This window comes from Thermobia domestica, chromosome 7 (assembly GCF_964235325.1).
Source record: "Thermobia domestica chromosome 7, izTheDome1.hap1.1, whole genome shotgun sequence".
NCBI classification, from domain to species: Eukaryota; Metazoa; Arthropoda; class Insecta; order Zygentoma; family Lepismatidae; genus Thermobia; species Thermobia domestica.
In genome coordinates, this window is record NC_137460.1 from 211,405,746 (window position 1) to 211,425,078 (window position 19,333).

The 19,333-nt window shown below is 34.8% G+C and overlaps 1 protein-coding gene across 1 annotated transcript in view; it reads right to left on the minus strand.

Moving 5' to 3' along the window:
• The window catches only part of LOC145690710 (cell adhesion molecule Dscam1-like), a 934,280-nt gene that overhangs the window by 168,039 nt on the left and 746,908 nt on the right, over positions 1-19,333 (minus strand). Inside the window, exon 9 of the mRNA XM_081765878.1 lies at positions 11,173-11,407. Within this exon, the coding sequence (XP_081622004.1) occupies positions 11,173-11,407 (235 nt within the window). The remainder of the gene's footprint in view (positions 1-11,172; positions 11,408-19,333) is intronic.

The following is a 19,333-nucleotide window of genomic DNA, read 5'->3' on the forward strand; positions in this document are numbered from 1 at the left end:
GCGGAATGGGAGCGACTGGCAAAATTTGGCTTATATTAATTTGTTAGTACAAAATTATTTTATTTATTTTTTAATTTTGGCGAACTACAGTTAGAATTTTCCTTATTTTATCGACTTCTACGCCATTTCCATACTTTAATCTGAACTGTTCTCACTTTTATGAGGGGTCGGATATCTTTTTCTTGTATTAAAAATCTAAATTAAGAGACCATATAATTTTTTCGGTAGTTCTAGAGTCTCTAATGGCGTTGACCGGATGCGGCGTGAAGTGGGATTTCTATAAAACCCTTGTCTTTGTGAAAATCTCATTTTGGACAAGGACTCGTCTCGTACTTGGAGATATATCTTAGACCACGCATTTACTAGGCCAACTGTTTCAGTATATTAAAGTATTTTTGGCTGTGAATTTTTACGACTGTCGTGTGTTTAAAGACGTCCACTAGGCCTTCCTCTTCCCGACTCCCAGCAACCACCCGCAAGCGGTAGCTGTATTCGCGGCTGAGAGGGCATGCAAAACATTCAGATGAGAGGTGATACATAAATGAATGATGAAGCCGCCCTCTCAGCTCCACCCCCTCCCCGACGATAACGGTTCGCTACATGGAGGGGCTGTCAAAAGTAATATACCACTTCCAGATTTTCAGGATGATGGAATTATACCATATCGTTAGGTTATTTATGTAACATTTATTTATGAAATATGAACAACAAACATCTCCTGAGTTGTTTTTCCGAAGGTCAGAGGGAAAAACTAACCCTTAAAGTTAAATTATCCCATCTGTAAATATGAGGATAAACGATTTATGCCATATTGTAAATTATTTATGAAATATGAACCAAGTAGCTAGAGTCATTTTTAAACAAATCGCCGGGAAAAAATCCACTATCAAACTAAACTACCTCTTTTGGATTTTTCTTTTGGAACAAGCGAGCTCTACCATATTATAAGATTACTAATGAAAATATTTTTACTGAAATTAGAACATATTTGTTTCAGTTATTACTGAAAAAACTCAAAAAATTCACCCGTTCAGAAACCCACTCCTTCAGTATCTTATCGGGATAAAAGATTTATGCTGTACGTTAGTTTATTAATGAAACATTTATTTACGAAATATGAACAAAATTGCCTGAGGTGTTAATGGGAAAATCATCGGTCAAAAGCTCACCCTAGGAGTAAACTACTTTTACTGAAAGTTTACATGATGAACGAGTTATATCATATTGTTAGGTTATTAATGATACGTTTATTTATGAAATATTATTGAGAAAATTGTGCGGAAAAACACATACTATATAGTAAATTATACCTTATGTATTTTTTCAGAGCAATGATTTATACTACTATTTAGAATTGTTAACAAAATATTAATTTATAAAAAGTAAAAAAATCGCCAGAGCTGTTTTTGAGAAAATTGAATTATTTTAAATTTTCATCACTCAGTAAACCACCCTTATTCTTAGGTGTCGAAGTATATAGAATTCGAAATGATAGTACGTTATAAAAACCTCATGTCTTGAATTCGGTCCAGATACGTTGAACAGTATGGCTTCTATTTGAGTGCATGTAAAAGCGTGACGAACCGACAGACGAAGAGATGGACAGACATCGAAAAATATTTTTTCTATATATAGGGACCATGTAACGAATTCATTGAAATGTCGTATTCGATTCACTGTCACCACACTTTCTTCTTTCGTCGGTCGAATGTGAAAACCAATAGGCCTACACTGACACAAAAAGTGATAATTTATAATTCAAAAAAAATAATAATGAGTTACGTTTAATGAGTTGTCATGCTAGAAAAAAAGCTAATGCCTGTTTGTTACATCATTTTATTATAAGTTTTTCGCGCTTCTGTTTAATTTAGAAGAACGGTATGATTATCGTTCATATCCACGGTATTTTTTGGAAACATTCGTGTTGCTCGCACATACAGCTGTATAACTTAGTTCCAAGAAAGCATTCTTTACTCCTCACACAGACTTATGATTGCATTTCTTGCACTTGGTGATATGAAAAAGAATGAGAGAGAAAGAGAAAGTCAATATGCTAAAAAGAAACACACACACACACACACTAGAACCGTAATTTAACATCAGCCGTTTCCTTTCTATTTTTCATGACAACAAGCTATTCTACTTTATTCGCTGTAACTGTAAGGCTGCAGGTTGCGCATGATTTTACTTTCCCTGACACACACCCGAAGTAAGTTTAAGTTTTACTGCTGTCCAAAAACGGAGAGGGGAGGAGTAAGCATACAAGACCATAAACTGAGAAGAACCGCTGTTACCAATAGTACTCTAATCCCGAATAAATACATTGATTAAAGGACATGATCAATAATTTATTTCCTTATTATATTATTTCGGTTCTTATTAACATGAAAATTATACACTTCCTATAATTTTTTGTAAAAAACAAAAGATTGAATGGGGTGGGATTCGATCTGGTGTCAAAACAGTATAAGAACTATTAGCTTCGCCACTCTACTCACCTAACCACAAAGACTACTTTTTGTTTGTTATCTTTTTCTTAACAAATAAATGCTTATGGCCCTGGATCATGTCACTTCCAACCTTAAGGCGGGAGTTTTCATGTTTGTTTCTATATTTCCGTACGACATGTTCGTTACAGAAGCTTATTTGTATTTGGCAGACGATCTAGACCTTAGGTTTAAACCAATAAATACAATAGTTTACTCCACTTTCCAGTTCCTTGTTTCAACTTCCCTACTACCAATCGTGAAATTCCCTCTGTAATCGTGCTCTGCTACTGCAAAAATCCCACGAAAGTATTATTGCCAGTACACACAACACCGATAATAATTTAATTTTTGCTTACATTTTTATTATTTTATTATATATTTTCGGAAATATCTTCTTAGATATATTGCTTTCCATTATCCCCACTTAATAATAATTGAATTTTACCCATGAACGTAAGGAAAATGGAATTATTAGGAAAAATGGTGATTTAGAGTATACACGGATTTTTTTTAAAGCATAGGGTTACCTTAACGGTAAATCGATTTCTAAATAGTACTTTTCGGTATCTCTGTTTTTGCTTTACGTAGATTAATATTGAAACCGGAAATTGTAGTGAACTTGAATCACTTCCGGTTTGACTCGAAAGGTTAGAGTGTACATGGAATATATTCTTGGGATGCGTAACCAATTGCAGGGAACCGATTTTCGCTATTTATGACTATTTTTGTTTTATAGTGATCAATGTTAAAACCGGACATAGTTTATTTACATCACTTCCAGTTTGAATGTCATCTCTATCAACGAGTTTTGTCCCTGTATACCCTGGCCAAAATTGAGGGTCATCCATCAAGTAATTCTTAAAATTTTTGTCTTGGCTAAATAGTTTTTGTAAACCAAACTCCTGAGAAACCCATGTATTTCAATTGAAATTTAATATAGCCAGTGACGGATCTAGCCTGGGGCCTAAATCCCAGATTTTTGAATGATAAAAATAATTGAAGCTATTATTTATATATTTTTGAAAGTTTATTGTAAATGTTGCTTTTTATTCTTTATTGGACAACATTAATAGTGGTGAGTTGTATGTTTATATTCAACATTTCTTTTCTCCGACAATTTCTAACTTAGAACGTTAGTTACAATTTTTTTTTGTCATTGTCACATTTTTGCCGACAATGATTTGTGACTAAACCGTTTATCTACTGTACCTGTAAATATCTACAATTTATTAATTACTAGTTCGTACTCCATCTCTAACTGTAACTGTTGAAAAGAATGATTCATTTTTTTATACCTAGTTCCTGTTAACGAAACGAGTAAACGGATTTCAAATTAAAATACTTTACATAATCTCATGATACACTTATTATAGTCCGGATTTTCGCTGCCTCCCTCAGTTTCAATCTTCTAGATCCGCCACTGAATACAGCATTTGTTCATTCTATAGGTATTTCCATAAAAAAGAAAAAAAACTATTAAAAGCTGAAAGTATCGTCGTTTGCTAATTAAAACCAGTAAAAGAGAAACATGAAACTGGTGATTATTTTGAGAAAAGCTTTTGCACACACACAATTGAACGCTCTCAAACTGAAATTTTATTACGCTTCCTCTTAAATATCCGATTGAAAGTTTGTGCATTTTTAGAAAATATTTTTCTCTAACTTGTAGTACTTACAAGGGCCAATACTCGTAACTCAAACTCTATATTTTCAAAGACAGCAACTTTTATCTATCTCTATAAGGAATAGAGCATTGCTGTGAGTTAAAAAGTAAATAAAAAAAGAGAGTCAAAATGCAATTGATATTCTACCGAATATACTAACTCCTCTCTACATATTCTGTGTTAATTAATTTTCAGTTCTAGAAGCCAATCCAATTTGATGAGAACTGAAGTAATTAGATACTGTTGAAGTACTAAGACTTCACCCAGTATTAAAATTACTTAGCTTTTCATTACTTCTAATTTAACAACGCTGATTTTGATGGTCGTTTTGAAACATGATGAGCGTGCTCTGTAACATGCACGCTAATATTTCCACCTCCATATGTATGAAACAATCTAATTTTCTATATGAAATTCTGTATGTTTCGTTTTGAAATGAATAAAATTAGAAACAAATGTTCATGGACGTTAATTTATCTCTCTTTCAAATTTCAATTGAGGTATTTTAAAATGAAGCAGATTTTTTGTTTCAGCAATAACACTGTACATATTTAATACAAGAAATAGGTTCGTGCGAATGAGATATCCATCCTAAGTGTGCGTCACTTCAAACGCCAAAGAATGAAAACTACAATAACCTAGTTAGTAAAATAATTGCCATCTGTAACCACAGTTTTACCATTGCTCACAAAATGGTTAGAATCAGTGGCGAAATTAGTCTGTAGTCTGTAATAAAAAAATCGGGTCAACCTGACTTTACACCATCCAAATATCAGGGGTGATCTCAGCTCTCAAGAAGTGCTCGAGATGCCAGAAGAAAAGCTAATCGGTGGGAGAGAAGACAGGAGAATACAGAGGATGAGCAAGAATCTCATACTGCAACGCATAGGAACCTTTAACGTCCTTTGATCGACACTTGCGCATGTATTGTCATGCAATATGAGAACATCATGTCTTTTGGACATTTGCGAATGCTTGTATCCAAAGTTGCGGTGCATTTTATACACTTGCGAATGTATTATTATGCAGCACGAGAACGTCAGGTTTTTTGAACATTTGCGAACGCTTGTATTCAAAGTTGCGGTGCAATTTATACACTTGCGAATGTATTATTATGCAGCACGAGAACGTCAGGTTTTTTGAACATTTGCGAACGCTTGTATCCAAAGTTGCGGTGCAATTTATACACTTGCGAATATATTATTATGCAGCACGAGAACGTCATGTCTTTTGAACATTTGCGAACGCTTGTATCCAAAGTTGCGGTGCATTTTATACACTTGCGAATGTATTATTATGCAGCACGAGAACGTCAGGTTTTTTGAACATTTGCGAACGCTTGTATCCAAAGTTGCGGTGCAATTTATACACTTGCGAATATATTATTATGCAGCACGAGAACGTCATGTCTTTTGAACATTTGCGAACGCTTGTATCCAAAGTTGCGGTGCATTTTATACACTTGCGAATGTATTATTATGCAGCACGAGAACGTCAGGTCTTTTGAACATTTGCGAACGCTTGTATCCAAAGTTGCGGTGCATTTTATACACTTCCGAATGTATTATTATGCAGCACGAGAACGTAAGATCTTTTGAACATTTGCGAACGCTTGTATCCAAAGTTGCGGTGCATTTTATACACTTGCGAATGTATTATTATGCAGCACGAGAACGTCAGATCTTTTGAACATTTGCGAACGTTTGTATCCAAAGTTGTAGTGCATTTTATACACTTGCGCGTCCATTATCATAGAACATGAGGGCATCATGTCTCTTTGATATTTGCGAACGCTTGTAGGCAAAGTAGGAAAACGTATTGACTATTTCAAAGAAATTCTAAGTCAGAAGAAATTGAGAAGGCAAATTTTAATATGAGGCTTAAGACCCACGATAAAACGAAAGAACCTAGTTATCCTCCTGACGCCCAGGGAAAATCGCCTACATGAAGCAGGAGAAATCTTAACTACTGTCCCGTTACACAACATAAGGCGCTTCTGCTATTGTTAATCCGACGAAGCAAAATTTGAAGTGTAGAAATTACTGTATAAAAGGTTTCAACTCATCAAAGCTCGAGATATCGGCAGAAACGAACGAGCAAATGTCATCATTTTTGTAGAACCGGCTCTACTCGGGGTGTCAGGAGGTTATACCTTATAGCTGAGATTGTTTCAAAAATACGTTAGCCCATGTAGTTGGAGAAAGAGTCATTATTTCAGTTTGCTGTGCTATAGTGAAAATGATGTTTGAGTTTCGGTGCGAACATGATACCAGTATCAACAAAATATCCTCAGCTGATAATAAAATTGGAAAGTGTATTGAAGACCTCTCTAAAATCACTGAAAACACCATTAAAACTGGAGTTGAAGGAAGTTCAATGTTTGAAATTCAAGTGGATGAATCTAACAATGAAAGTGAACTATCTTAACATTTTTCTATTTTATTTATTCGTTTCATCGATTCACCGTTAAACAGTATTTGCGTTGCAAGAAAATACCGTATACTATCAAACAAAAAATACAGTGGAGTCCGGGTAATCCGAACAGGTCCGGGAGGAATGGGGAAAATACGCAGTTTTATGAAATTAATAACTAAAAGGATGAAAATGGGTGCATGTTTTAGTAGAATACAAAGGAAACTTTCTTTAATACCTGTATTTAGACCTTAAGCCACATTAGGACAATTACACAAAGATTACGACAATTACACAAAGTTTGAAATAGAATACAGTGTAATGCTCAAAGCAGGGGAAACAATGTTTGCACTGAGCTAACAGTTGACAAACTGCCGACCGCTGCAGAGTGAACTACACAAAGATAATAATACCCCTAACGGAAAGATTTGTAACTACTGTACGTGGAAAAATAAAGGCATCAGTTTTTTCAACATTTTAAACATTTTTCCAGTACAGTACATATACTGTAGTCAGAAAACGTGTTTTGAAATACTATACGCTATGTATTACAACACAATAGACCCGTTGATCCGGTTCAAACCATGATTTTAGTGTTATTCCGGCTAATCCGAACAATCACGTAATCCGAACAGGGTTCGGATCCAATTAGTTCGGATTTGCGGGACTGCACTGTATATGTTGTTGAAGTAATATGTAAATAAATACTTAGAGACAATGAATTTGTGGAAGATATGTATTGTCAAGTGCACTGCTGGTGTTCTTTCAATGCTAAGCTCCATAAAACGATTTATTATACTGGCGAAACATCGAAATATAAACATTATGTTTTTTACTTGCAAAAATCGCCTATAGCAAAAATATTTGGGGGAATTTAAAGCAGTGAGGAGGCCAGCTTCAATTTCTTAGGGAAGGGGAGGGGAGAGCAAGTGGAGGAGCAGGGACATTTTTTGGGGGGGGGGTCAATCTACTTTTTGTATATTGAAAATAACATTTCTATATTACTCGACTTACAATACAATACATCTGGGGGCCAGTCAGGAGACTGCTAGCTTCAACATGATTTGAAGATAATTTTGGATAGAACTGTTCAGTATAACATTAGTAAGAGGCCTCGCAGGTCCCGGATATTTGCCTAGATACGTAATGAGTTAGGAATAATCTTCTTCTTCCTTATACAAAATTCCACTGGTTATCCAGAGAACGAATATTTGATCATGTATATGAACTCAAGGATGCAGTTCACAATTACTTGAACTAGAAACGAAAAACGGAATTTGCTGATGCAGTGAAAGAGGAACTGATATTCCGGTGCTCAAAACTAGTTTTCCTGCCTGAAGAACAAGTATACTCCAAAACTCTTACCAAGACTCATATATACGTATATAAATGCAGTTTCTGGATTTCTATTCCACAAGGTTTTCCTTACTTTAGTAAAAGAGCTCTCATCATTTCGGTGCAGTTTCCCACAGCAGTGGAAACTTTTTTTCGTTATAATTAATACACAAACAGTTAAACGTGGAAGTTTGAAAAGGTTTGATGAGGAAATGCTTATAAATTTGTCGTACATCTGATCTATATTATAAAAGAGAACGTACAAATCCTTTGTTCCCTCATCACGCTAATACGGCTGAACCAATTTCTTTTATTTTTGGGGGGTTATTAGGATTTGGACCCTAGATGGTTTTTATCATATCACTTTAATTTTTAATTACCAGTGTCTTGAGATAATTGACCATTCAAGTGTCCATAACGTACAAATCCTTTGTTAGTTCATCATAGGTATAAAAATAAACGTATTTATATGCAACCCGCATGACCGTGTCACTCGGCGGGTTAACATAAATGACAGGCGCTATAATGTTAACATTTACTGCAATTTGAAAGCGAAAAAGTAAAAATTATCTAAGTAACAAAGTTTATTGCGTTCCGGGGTGACCGCAGCGAAGCGGGGTGAACGCTGCTAGTCTGATATAAGACAGATTTGTAACGCACGCCAAGCTAATATGCCGCTATCATGAAGACGCAACTTTTCAATATTATTGTGAATGTGTAAACGAAAAATAATATTTGTGAAAGAAAAGTTTAATGTATTATACTTAGGAAATCCACAACAAAAAGTAATATTTATTTTACATAAATTGTCTGTGTTTCAATAAAATTTGTTTTATAATATAATAACAGTGAACGATCAGGGACATAATTTCTGGGAAGGCAGGAGGGGCAACTGCCCTCCCAGGGAAGCTCCCCGCCGTTTGAGGGGGGCCAACTTTAAGACAAAATTTTCTTACTCCATATACGATACGAACATGAAATTATAAATGAAGCATCAAAGAAGTTCACATTACATAAACAAAACAGCACACAAAAGGTAAATAAAACAAACATTAGTCATGGGCTCATTTCAGTAAAAAATGTCTATTATTAGTGGTCCTAAGAATAATATTTATTTGTATGGCTTTGGGATTTGTCAATATTGTTCCCTTAATTAATTTGTCATGTATGGAACGGGCCCAGGTACGTAACTAACGGCTCTGCAGACCTTGCCATGCGCAAGAGCCCACAGGCTGCGGGGGGCCATAAAGAGTAAGATAAAGACGGAAAGAGGAGGGCCCAAGAATAGAAAAACAACTTTTCTAGGAGTCCCAAATAAGAGTATTAATGCTTGCCCTTCCAGAAAAGAATTTAAGTTACGGCACTGTTAATGATAAAGGAAAGTGTATTATTTCTGGAGACCCAAGTAGTAGGTATTTTACTAAAAGGGGACTAGAACACATTTTCATTTCATTTAAAAGGGTTTTCTGTTTTTTCTTTCTTTCTTTCTTTGTTTTCGTTTTCGATGTGTAAACCTAATCTATGTTTTATTTATATATTCATGTTCGTATTATATGATACGAAGCAAGAAAATTTTATCTTGAAGTGGACTTCCTTCGGACGATGGGGGGACTCCCCGCCTCCCTGCAGTCACAACATTGGGAAATTAAGAAAACCTGTTCGAATTGTCTTGATTCGAATTTACGGGCCTTTGCAGTAGAATTGAACACTTTAACAGTGTCTTCCCTCTTTTGTATAGTAATTGTTAGTTTTTCAAAGATTGTAGGATTGAAATCAGGAAGCGTATTAAGGAAACTAGATACTAATAAATGAATAGTGTCCAACATCACTACTTTTCTCTATCCCAAATGGTAATTAAGGATTGCGGTCGAGAAAAAAGCAAGTGCCAAGTGCCAACTTAAGTAAGTGCTGAGATTCTCAGTAAAACATCGATATTTAGACTTCCCTTGTCGTGTTTCAATTGTTATTGGAACCTGCAACCTTTCCGCTTATGCGAAACAACGATGTCAAACTGGAAACCTTATAAAATCCCATCTTGAAAGGCAGAAATTCATTATTTTACTCTTAAAATTTCTTACGCTCTATACCAATTACAAAATTTTCAAAAATTTATAAAATATGAAAAATGAAACTACTATATGTAACTACTTTTTTTTTCGATATTTGAGTGGATTATTCGTGAATTTCCATATTCTAAATTTCTAATAAGTATTTTCCTTAATTAAAAGAGGTTATTGAAATTGTTAATGAAAACAAGCACATTTTGTTGTCAGAATTTAGCATTTTCATCACGCTTTTGTGCCATAATATTCTAGTGAATGTAGTGAAACTAGAGAAACTTCATGTCTAGTTATATTATTCCGTGTGGGATGTTTTAGAAATTGGCAATTTCTCGTATGGTAGATAATTTACTTTCGTCCGTTCATGAAATTCAAAGTACAATTTATGTTCCTTGTTGCTTGTTTCTCGAGATTCACAAATTCCTCCACAAAATCACTTTCTCACTAACATGAACTTTCAAATAATAAAATTTGACAATTAACAGTAATTTCACGTTTATTTAAGCGTCATTTACCTATTTCCCTCTCATAGAGAATTTCGTTGGCGTTCGTGAAATAAGTGTATGAAAAATTCCATATATCTTGCCAATTTTGATGAAAATTCCCTTTATCCCTATTCGAAAAATTGTCAGAAAAGTCTCAGAAAATAGGATTTTCCCACCGGGTTGGCATCTATTTTGCGAAGTTGAGCAAAACAACAGATATGTGCACTATATAGATGGCTTCACCATCACCTGAAGACTTGATTACCTCTCCTACACAATTAGCGTTGTCAGGTCAAGAAGCAAAATATCTGTATTAAGATAACTGTGAAATACAGTATTTCTTATTAAAACATTTGGAGAAATATATGTAAATATTATGTGTAGCTTTCTGCTTATTCCTCAACACGATAGCAATACTTATTAGATAATACCAAAACAACCGAAAAGTTCAGGTTCAGAAGAATCATATATCTCACTAACATGCATTTTTTCTTTCTATCTGAGAGTATAAGTTCATATAGTTTTTTGCCGTGTACAATAATATCAAACTAGAAAATATTACAGAAAAATGTATGTAGATCACACAAAATATTTAGTTTTCCATATTGGTTTGAAAACTCTGTAGATTTACAGATAAATCTGTAGTCCTGGCAACCTTGCTTGTCGGCGCTTGTACCGTTTGTCGGCCGCAGACCTCAGTCATTAAAAGACAAAATACACTTCTTACCGCCCAATCTTAGTTCCGCACTTCCTTGAGCACTTTCTTGTTCGTTGCGCACGACGCATTGATACATCCCTCTGTCTTGCCTTTGAACAGATCTTATGATAACAGCATGGGGTGCCAGCATCTTAATTCGTCCGTCAGCCAAAAGAGGCGCTGCATTTCTCAGCCATCGTATACTGTCAATAGGTGATCCTGTGATGGAACAATTCAACATGGCTGACTCTCCAGAATTCACAACCTAAATGTAAAAGAAACATATTTTGGTGTGTAATACATTCAGAATGCTGTTTTTAAAATATGTAATTTTGGTAATGACTAAGACTAAGATAAATGTAAGAATAAAGCACCATAGACATCTCTACTTTTGTAAGAAAGTATCTACTTTCTATTTCATTAGAGAAAACTCTAATATCTCTTGTTACTTCTTTTTTGGGGACGATACATTACGTTATGCAGAAAAATCTACAACGGTAGAATAAGTCATATAATTGTGAAAAAAATATTGCTAAAAACTTCAATATCTTGATTTGATTTTCAGTTTACCTTTCCTTTCAGCAGCGAGGCTATATGAGGCATAGAGCTACAGCTTAAAGTGGAATCCAAACCACATAAGCTCCCGCTCATAATCGAACTCGAGTCCCCCACACCAAGGTCGTGTACCTAACCGCTTAGCCACGAGGGAGCTCAAAGCTTCAATAATAAGTTAAGAGATGTTTTAACATAAAAAACAAATGAAACAAAAGCTTTCAGTTTAACATCTCATTAACGTCTATTAGGCTAAGGGAGACGGTGATTAAGGCAAATGAATGATGTTAGAAGAATTTACGTAATAAAATTGTGGAAGAAAACGGGAGTACCCCGAGAAAACCCACGAACAAAGTTATGTCCACCACAAACTTGCTAGGCTCGGGATCGAAACAGAGATCCCATACACCAGAGCTAAGCGCTCTAGCACAGATCCACTATGACCCTATGTAAACAAAGCAAAAACACCTGACCATTTTTTGAAAAAAAGTAAATCAAAAAATTGATAAATATAGAAAATCACTGTCTACATCACTATTGTATGTGTAGCCCTCTAATGTAAGTAGAAGTTGTTCAAAAGCAAAACTGATTGATTAGAATTTATCGTCTCTTTTCAGTACCGAACTTATTTGGGACAAGAGAAAGTCTTAAAAACTTAATACAGGGTGAGGAATACCAAGGCAATAGCTTTAAATTCTACACAGAGTACCAATACATGAAAAACATTAAATAAACAAAATGAAAACATCATGCATTTCTCAGTTTGTTTCACACAATATTCAAGAATTGATTAATGAATATTTTTTTTTAAAAAAAAGTGTTATTACAAAGGAAAAAATCTAATATGAATGTATTGAAACAAAGAAAGACGAAAAACGAAAACGTAAGTATTTATAAATTCGTGTTGTACGACATTTAAAGATTACTAATCAGATTCTTCTGTCAACACGGAATATCGAATTGATGTATACGGAGAGTAAAATCGATCATATTTAGAAGGAAAATCTATACACTCCGCATAAAAAAATTGCAACAGCTAACGCCGTACAGTTAGACCACCCAATATACACCTTCTGATCCCATAATCGTGCCAGGTAAAGAGATCACTCTCTCTCCTTCCTTCTCTCCTATACTAAAATGAGCTAACAGCATGAATGCAATTCTTATTTCAAACCACATATGTATTAGTTTCGATAAAATGAAACAACAAAACCGAGACGAAACAAGATATATAAGTTGATGTAGGGAGAAACTGAAACACACACAATGAAAAATTGAAACCAATGGATGTCTATTACACAGAGACTCAGAAATGAGGCAGAAAGAGAGAGAAGAGGAGAGAAAGAGAAAAAAAACGGGAGAACAGATAAAACTGTAGAATTCAAACGTAGTAAGAAAAGAACTTAACATTATAAAGTTCCGTTTCCAGAAATCCAACAGTAATATAGAAATAACGTTTGTTTTTACATATTCTTCAGAACTATTCGAATATATAGAGGATACTTTAAACATTCATTATGTCCCTTTCATAATGGATACCATACTCAATTTCAAGTAAAACTGTAGATCTCCGAGACACATCTAGGATAATGTCAAAAGTTTCACACACATGCTTTGTTTCTGCGTGGTTCGATTGCAAATTCGGTAGTGTTCATTGGACGTACTGTTCCAAAATACATTCTAATAAACCCAGTAGATAGCGTTGGTCATATCCTCCATTTCAGACTACTAATGCAAACTGAACAAAACAGCAAAAAAATGAAACGAAAAGAAAAGAGAAAGAGAAAGAAAGAAAGATAAAATAGAAGAGTTCTATTTTACTGCTAAATTTCTATCAGAAATACCCTATATTAAAAGTCCAAAGTGTATCATAATGAAAAGTTACAAATGTTGGAAAGGAAAAGTTTATGTTCCTCATAGATGTAGCATGTTTCAAATTTCAACGTGAATAAAACACATTGAATTATAGGATGGGAACAAATTTTGTATCGAACTAGTATAAATAAAATGTTTTCAAATAGCCAAAGAGGTTACCATTTTCTAGTCTTTTTCGAAGATTTATCTGTTCCGAATATCCAGCATTGATTTAAGCTCTTCCGGATATAACGTAATTTGCACAGATAAAATGAACACACTAAGAGCTCAAACGGATGTTAATTTAATTCTCCAGACCAGGTATATCGGGCTCTTGTTTCGTTTTAACTTTGGAACATAAAGTGCGCGTGTGTGTAAGAAGGATAGAGGGAAAGAAGTGAAAGATGCAAAGACAAGATAGGGAATCGTCAAGAAAGAGAAGAGAGGGGGATGAATATAAATATGAAACGTACTTATCATTACAGTGTATAATGTTCAACGCACACACTGTTTATTCGAATTATCGCCAGTGATGCCTTGTAAGTTCTCCATCAGAAGATAAATCTCTGCAGCCATTATTTTATGGGAAAAACTCATACTACCGAATGGGGAATCGAACCAAGATTTTCCATTTGGAAGTCTGGCACGTTACCACTACTCCCATCGAATGTTTTAGCCAAACTTTGTTTAACAAATGGTGTAGTGTTTCTTTCTGAGAACGATAACACGAAAAGTGTATACTGCAGATCAAAGATGTCTTTGGAATGTCCTGGTAATTCCCTTGCCCTTTCTTAATCAGCATTCGTAAATTGTCTCTATCATGATACAGGTGTTTGCTTCCACATTCTTATGTGTTGCTTATCCAGTATGATAAGTCGACTCTTCACAATCACTTTGTAAAAAAAATTAACTTTGGGGTTAACAGGATGTGAGTCTACGTTCGATAGCTGTATGATTCATAAGGCCATTACGTTACCCCTACATTAACATGCTACCTGAAGTTACAAGCCAAATATTACTTACTTTAGCTCTGATCTTTGGAACGGACCAAAGTACACAACGAGGTGAGGAGAGGTGATTGAGTTTTACGTCCCGTTCAGCAGCGAGGCTATATGAGACGTGGACCTACTGATTAACGTGGAATCCGAACCACATGAGCTCCCGCCGGGAATAAAGTACACAACAAAATTGACTTATTCGACGGCCTAGAGAGAAATCAGTTCCCACTAATAAAGGTAAAACATACAATCCAGGAAAAATTACAGAAATAAAACATATTTTACAGGAATTTCGTCGTGCAAGTTTAAAAGTACGTGAATAATAATAATAATAATAATAATAATAATAATAATAATAATAATAATAATAATAATAATAATAATAATAATAATAATAATAATAATAAATATTTACATTCACAGTACAGTAGTCTATTATTATTATTATTATTATTATTATTATTATTATTATTATTATTATTTTAATATCAATTACCCGCTTCGTTGGGTTAAATTGAGAAAAAATAGTAATATGTTTCGTTATTCAGTCACTGTCTAGGATTACTAAAGCGCTCTTTGATATCGGTCATTTTCAATGTGTTTTATATATCCCCTCTCCACCCTTGCGGCACGGCATCTGCAGTGTCATTGTTGATCTCAGCGAGCCGGAACACTGATATTGATTATTTCGATTATTTTTATGTCTCCCGGTCCTCCAAGTTGAGGGGCTGAATTTGGATTTAAAATGCATCAGATATGTTAATCTCAGCGACTAAAAAAATTATAGGTTCGCCACTTACACCGGTAATTTTTCGTTCTTTTTTAAATGTCGCTCCCCCTATCTATCTCTTAAGTTACACCGTCAAAGTGATATGACTGAAACCACCTCAGGTTCGGACTTTATCTACTTTGAAAATTTGAGCGAGATTGGTTTGGTGGTTCAAGAGTTATTAAGTTTTATTTAGTTATATATATATATATATATATATATATATATATATATATATATATATATATTATATCCCTCTACCATTCCCCTCCCCAAGTTCTCCGTGAAAGCGAAATGATAAAAATCATCTCAGGCCCAAAACTCACCTATGTTAAAAATTTGATCGTGATTGATCCTTTGTTTCATGAGTTATCAAGTTTTATCTATTCTTTTAACTCCTCTCTCCCCTCAACCCTAAGTTATATCATCAAAATACATAGATAAATACCATCTTAGACCCGAACTTCATCTATGTTGAAAATTTAATCGAGATCGGTTGGGTGGTTCAAGAGTGATAAAGTCACAGAGATAATCACTTTCATTTTCATTTTTTTACACATATCTCGCTCTCTCCGGTCCCTACGTTGCACCGTCAAACTGAAATGACAAAAGTCGTCCCAGATCTGAACCTTATCTATGTTGAAAGTTTGATAGAGATCGGTCTGGCGGTTCAAGAGTTATTACGTTTTTTATTCATTTTTATAATTGAACCCTCTTCCCCTCCTCCTATCACTAAGTTTTACCGTTAAAATGAAATGATAAAAATGCTTCCCAGTTTCGAATCTTATCAATGTTGAAAATTTGATCGAGATCGGTCGGGTGGTTCAAGAGATTAGGAGTCACAAACATAGTTACTTTCAATATTATAATATAGGTTATTATTATTATTATTATTATTATTATTATTATTATTATTATTATTATTATTATTATTTGCGTACTTTTGAACTTGCATGGCGAAATTACTGCAAAATATGTTTTATTTCTCTATCTTTTCCACGATTGTATGTTTTTCCTTTGTCACTGGACACTAATTTCTCTCTAGGCCGTCGAATAAATAAATTTTGTTGTGCACTTTGATGCAAAAAACGTTCCAAAGATCAGGACTAAAGTAAGTAATATTGGGCATGCAATTTCAGGTAGCATGTTAGTGTAGGGGTAACGTAATGGCCTTATGAATAATACAGCTATCGAACGTAGATTCACATCCTGTTAACGCCAAAGTTAATTCTTTTTTTTTTTTTTTTTTTGCAAAGGGATTGTGAAGAATCGACTTATCATAATGGATAAGCAATACATAAGAATGTGGAAGCAAACACCTGTATCATGATAGAGACGATTTACGAATGCTGGTTGGGAAAGGGCAAAGGGAATTACCAGGACATTCCAAAGACATCTTTGATCTGCAGTATACACTTTTCGTGTTATCGTTCTCAGAAAGAAAGAAACACTACACCATTTGTTAAACAAAGTTTAGCTAAAGTAATCGGTGGGGTAATGGTAACGTGCCAGACTTCCAAATGGAAAATCTTGGTTCGATTCCCCATTCGGTAGTATGAGTTTTTCCCATAAAATAATGGCTGCAGAGATTTATCTTCTGATGGAGAACTTACAAGGCATCACTGGCGATAATTCGAATAAACAGTGTGTGCGTTCAACATTATACGCTGTAATGATAAGTACGTTTCATATCTATACTCGTCCCCCTCTCTCTTTCTTTCTTGACGATTCCCTATCCTGTCTTTGCATCTTTCACTTCTTCCCCTCTATCCCTCTCTCACACCCACGCACTTCATGTTCCAATGTTAAAACGAAACAAGAGCCCGATATACCTGGTCTGGAGAATCAAATTAACTGTTAACTTCGGCGTCGTGTTTTTCGTGCTCTGGGAATAACATCTCCAGTCCTGGTCATCTCTGACAGAAATAGTGTTTAAACGCAAGGGAATAAGTAAAATCTATTTCTATTCTCTGGGTTACCGAGTCTCAGTCAAATTACCGGGTCACTAAGGATTTGAATCCTCGACCCAGTAGTGGTCTATAACATAACCAACATCATCCGATTGACACGATGATCCGTTTGAGCTCTTAGTGTGTTCATTTTATCTGTGCAAATTACGTTATATCCGGAAGAGCTTAAATCAATGCTGGATATTCGGAACAGATAAATCTTCGAAAAGACTAGAAAATGGTAACCTCTTTGGTTATTTGAAAACATTTTATTTATACTAGTTCGATACAAAATTTGTTCCCATCCTATAATTCAATGTGTTTTATTCACGTTGAAACTTGAAACATGCTACATCTATGAGGAACATAAACTTTTCCTTTCCAACATTTGTAACTTTTCATTATGATACACTTTGGACTTTTAATATAGGGTATTTCTGATAGAAATTTAGCAGTAAAATAGAACTCTTCTATTTTATCTTTCTTTCTTTCTCTTTCTCTTTTCTTTTCGTTTCATTTTTTTTTTTGCTGTTTTGTTCAGTTTGCATTAGTAGTCTGAAATGGAGGATATGACCAACGCTATCTACTGGGTTTATTAGAATGTATTTTGGAACAGTACGTCCAATGAACACTACCGAATTTGCAATCGAACCACACAGAAACAAAGCATGTGTGTGAAACTTTTGACATTATCCTAGATGTGTCTCGGAGATCTACAGTTCTACTTGAAATTGAGTATGGTACCCATTATGAAAGGGACATAATGAATGTTTAAAGCATCCTCTATATATTCGAATAGTCCTGAAGAATATGTAAAAATAAACGTTATTTCTATATTACTGTTGGATTTCTGGAAACGGAACTTTATAATGTTAAGTTCTTTTCTTACTACGTTTGAATTCTACAGTTTTATCTGTTCTCCCGTTTTTTTCTCCTTCTCTCCTCTTCTCTCTCTTTCTGCCTCATTTCTGAGTCTCTGTGTAATAGACATCCATTGGTTTCAATTTTTTCATTGTGTGTGTTTCAGTTTCTCCCTACATCAACTTATATATCTTGTTTCGTCTCGGTTTTGTTGTTTCATTTTATCGAAACTAATGCATGTGCAGTTTGAAATAAGAATTGCGCTCATGTTGTTTGCTCATTTTAGTATAGGAGAGAAGAAAGGAGAAGAGAGAGGGGATCTCTTTACCTGACACGATTATTGGATCAGAAGGTGTATATTGGGTGGTCTAACTGCATGGCGTTAGCTGTCGCAATATTTTTGATGCGGAGTGTACATTCGGACTACAGGTGGCTTTTCTGGTGCTGTTCTTACCTCGGCAGGAGAATTGCAGTCTGTGTTGTAATGCAGACTGAAAAATGTTCTACGTATTACATTATTAATGTAATTTTACAATATTAACATTTGTCCTATCACTGCCAAAACTATTAGACAAACATTGTTAATATATACATATATTTAGTGGTTTGGTCGCTTGCCATTATTAATACACGGTTAATATTTGCACAGCTAATATGAACAATGAACAATATATATATAAAAGAAAGTGAGTATGTGTCATCAGATAGATCTTAATCGGATCTAATTGCCTACGAAGCTGCTTTTTCGATTTTCGATTCGAGGGGTGAATCAGGGGATTACATGTTCTGGAGGCTTAAAAATTATAGAGTATCTTACAAGGAATGGACACGAACGTGTCATTCGGACATCCGAATCAAACCTAGTCCATTCGATAAACGTAACAAATTAGGTGCCATGGACAACGAAGTAAGTCCCTGGGGCCCATTAGCCCTGTTAGTATTAAGAAAATCGTAGGCTCGCAGTGAAATAGCTATTGCATCAACACTGTTTATTGGAAAGCCATGGTTTATAGTTCATTCTTTTCAGCATGAAACAAGCTTTCCAAAGGTACTAATATTGGAGCCCATAACGTAATTGAAGAAGGAAAATTGGGAGAATGTCGGGAAAATTCCCTCCAGAAAACCCTCCCATCAAATTTGGACCCCTCCGGAGTGGCCCCAGGTAAAAGCACATAATCCAAATGTATCTCAAAAATAGTATAGGGATA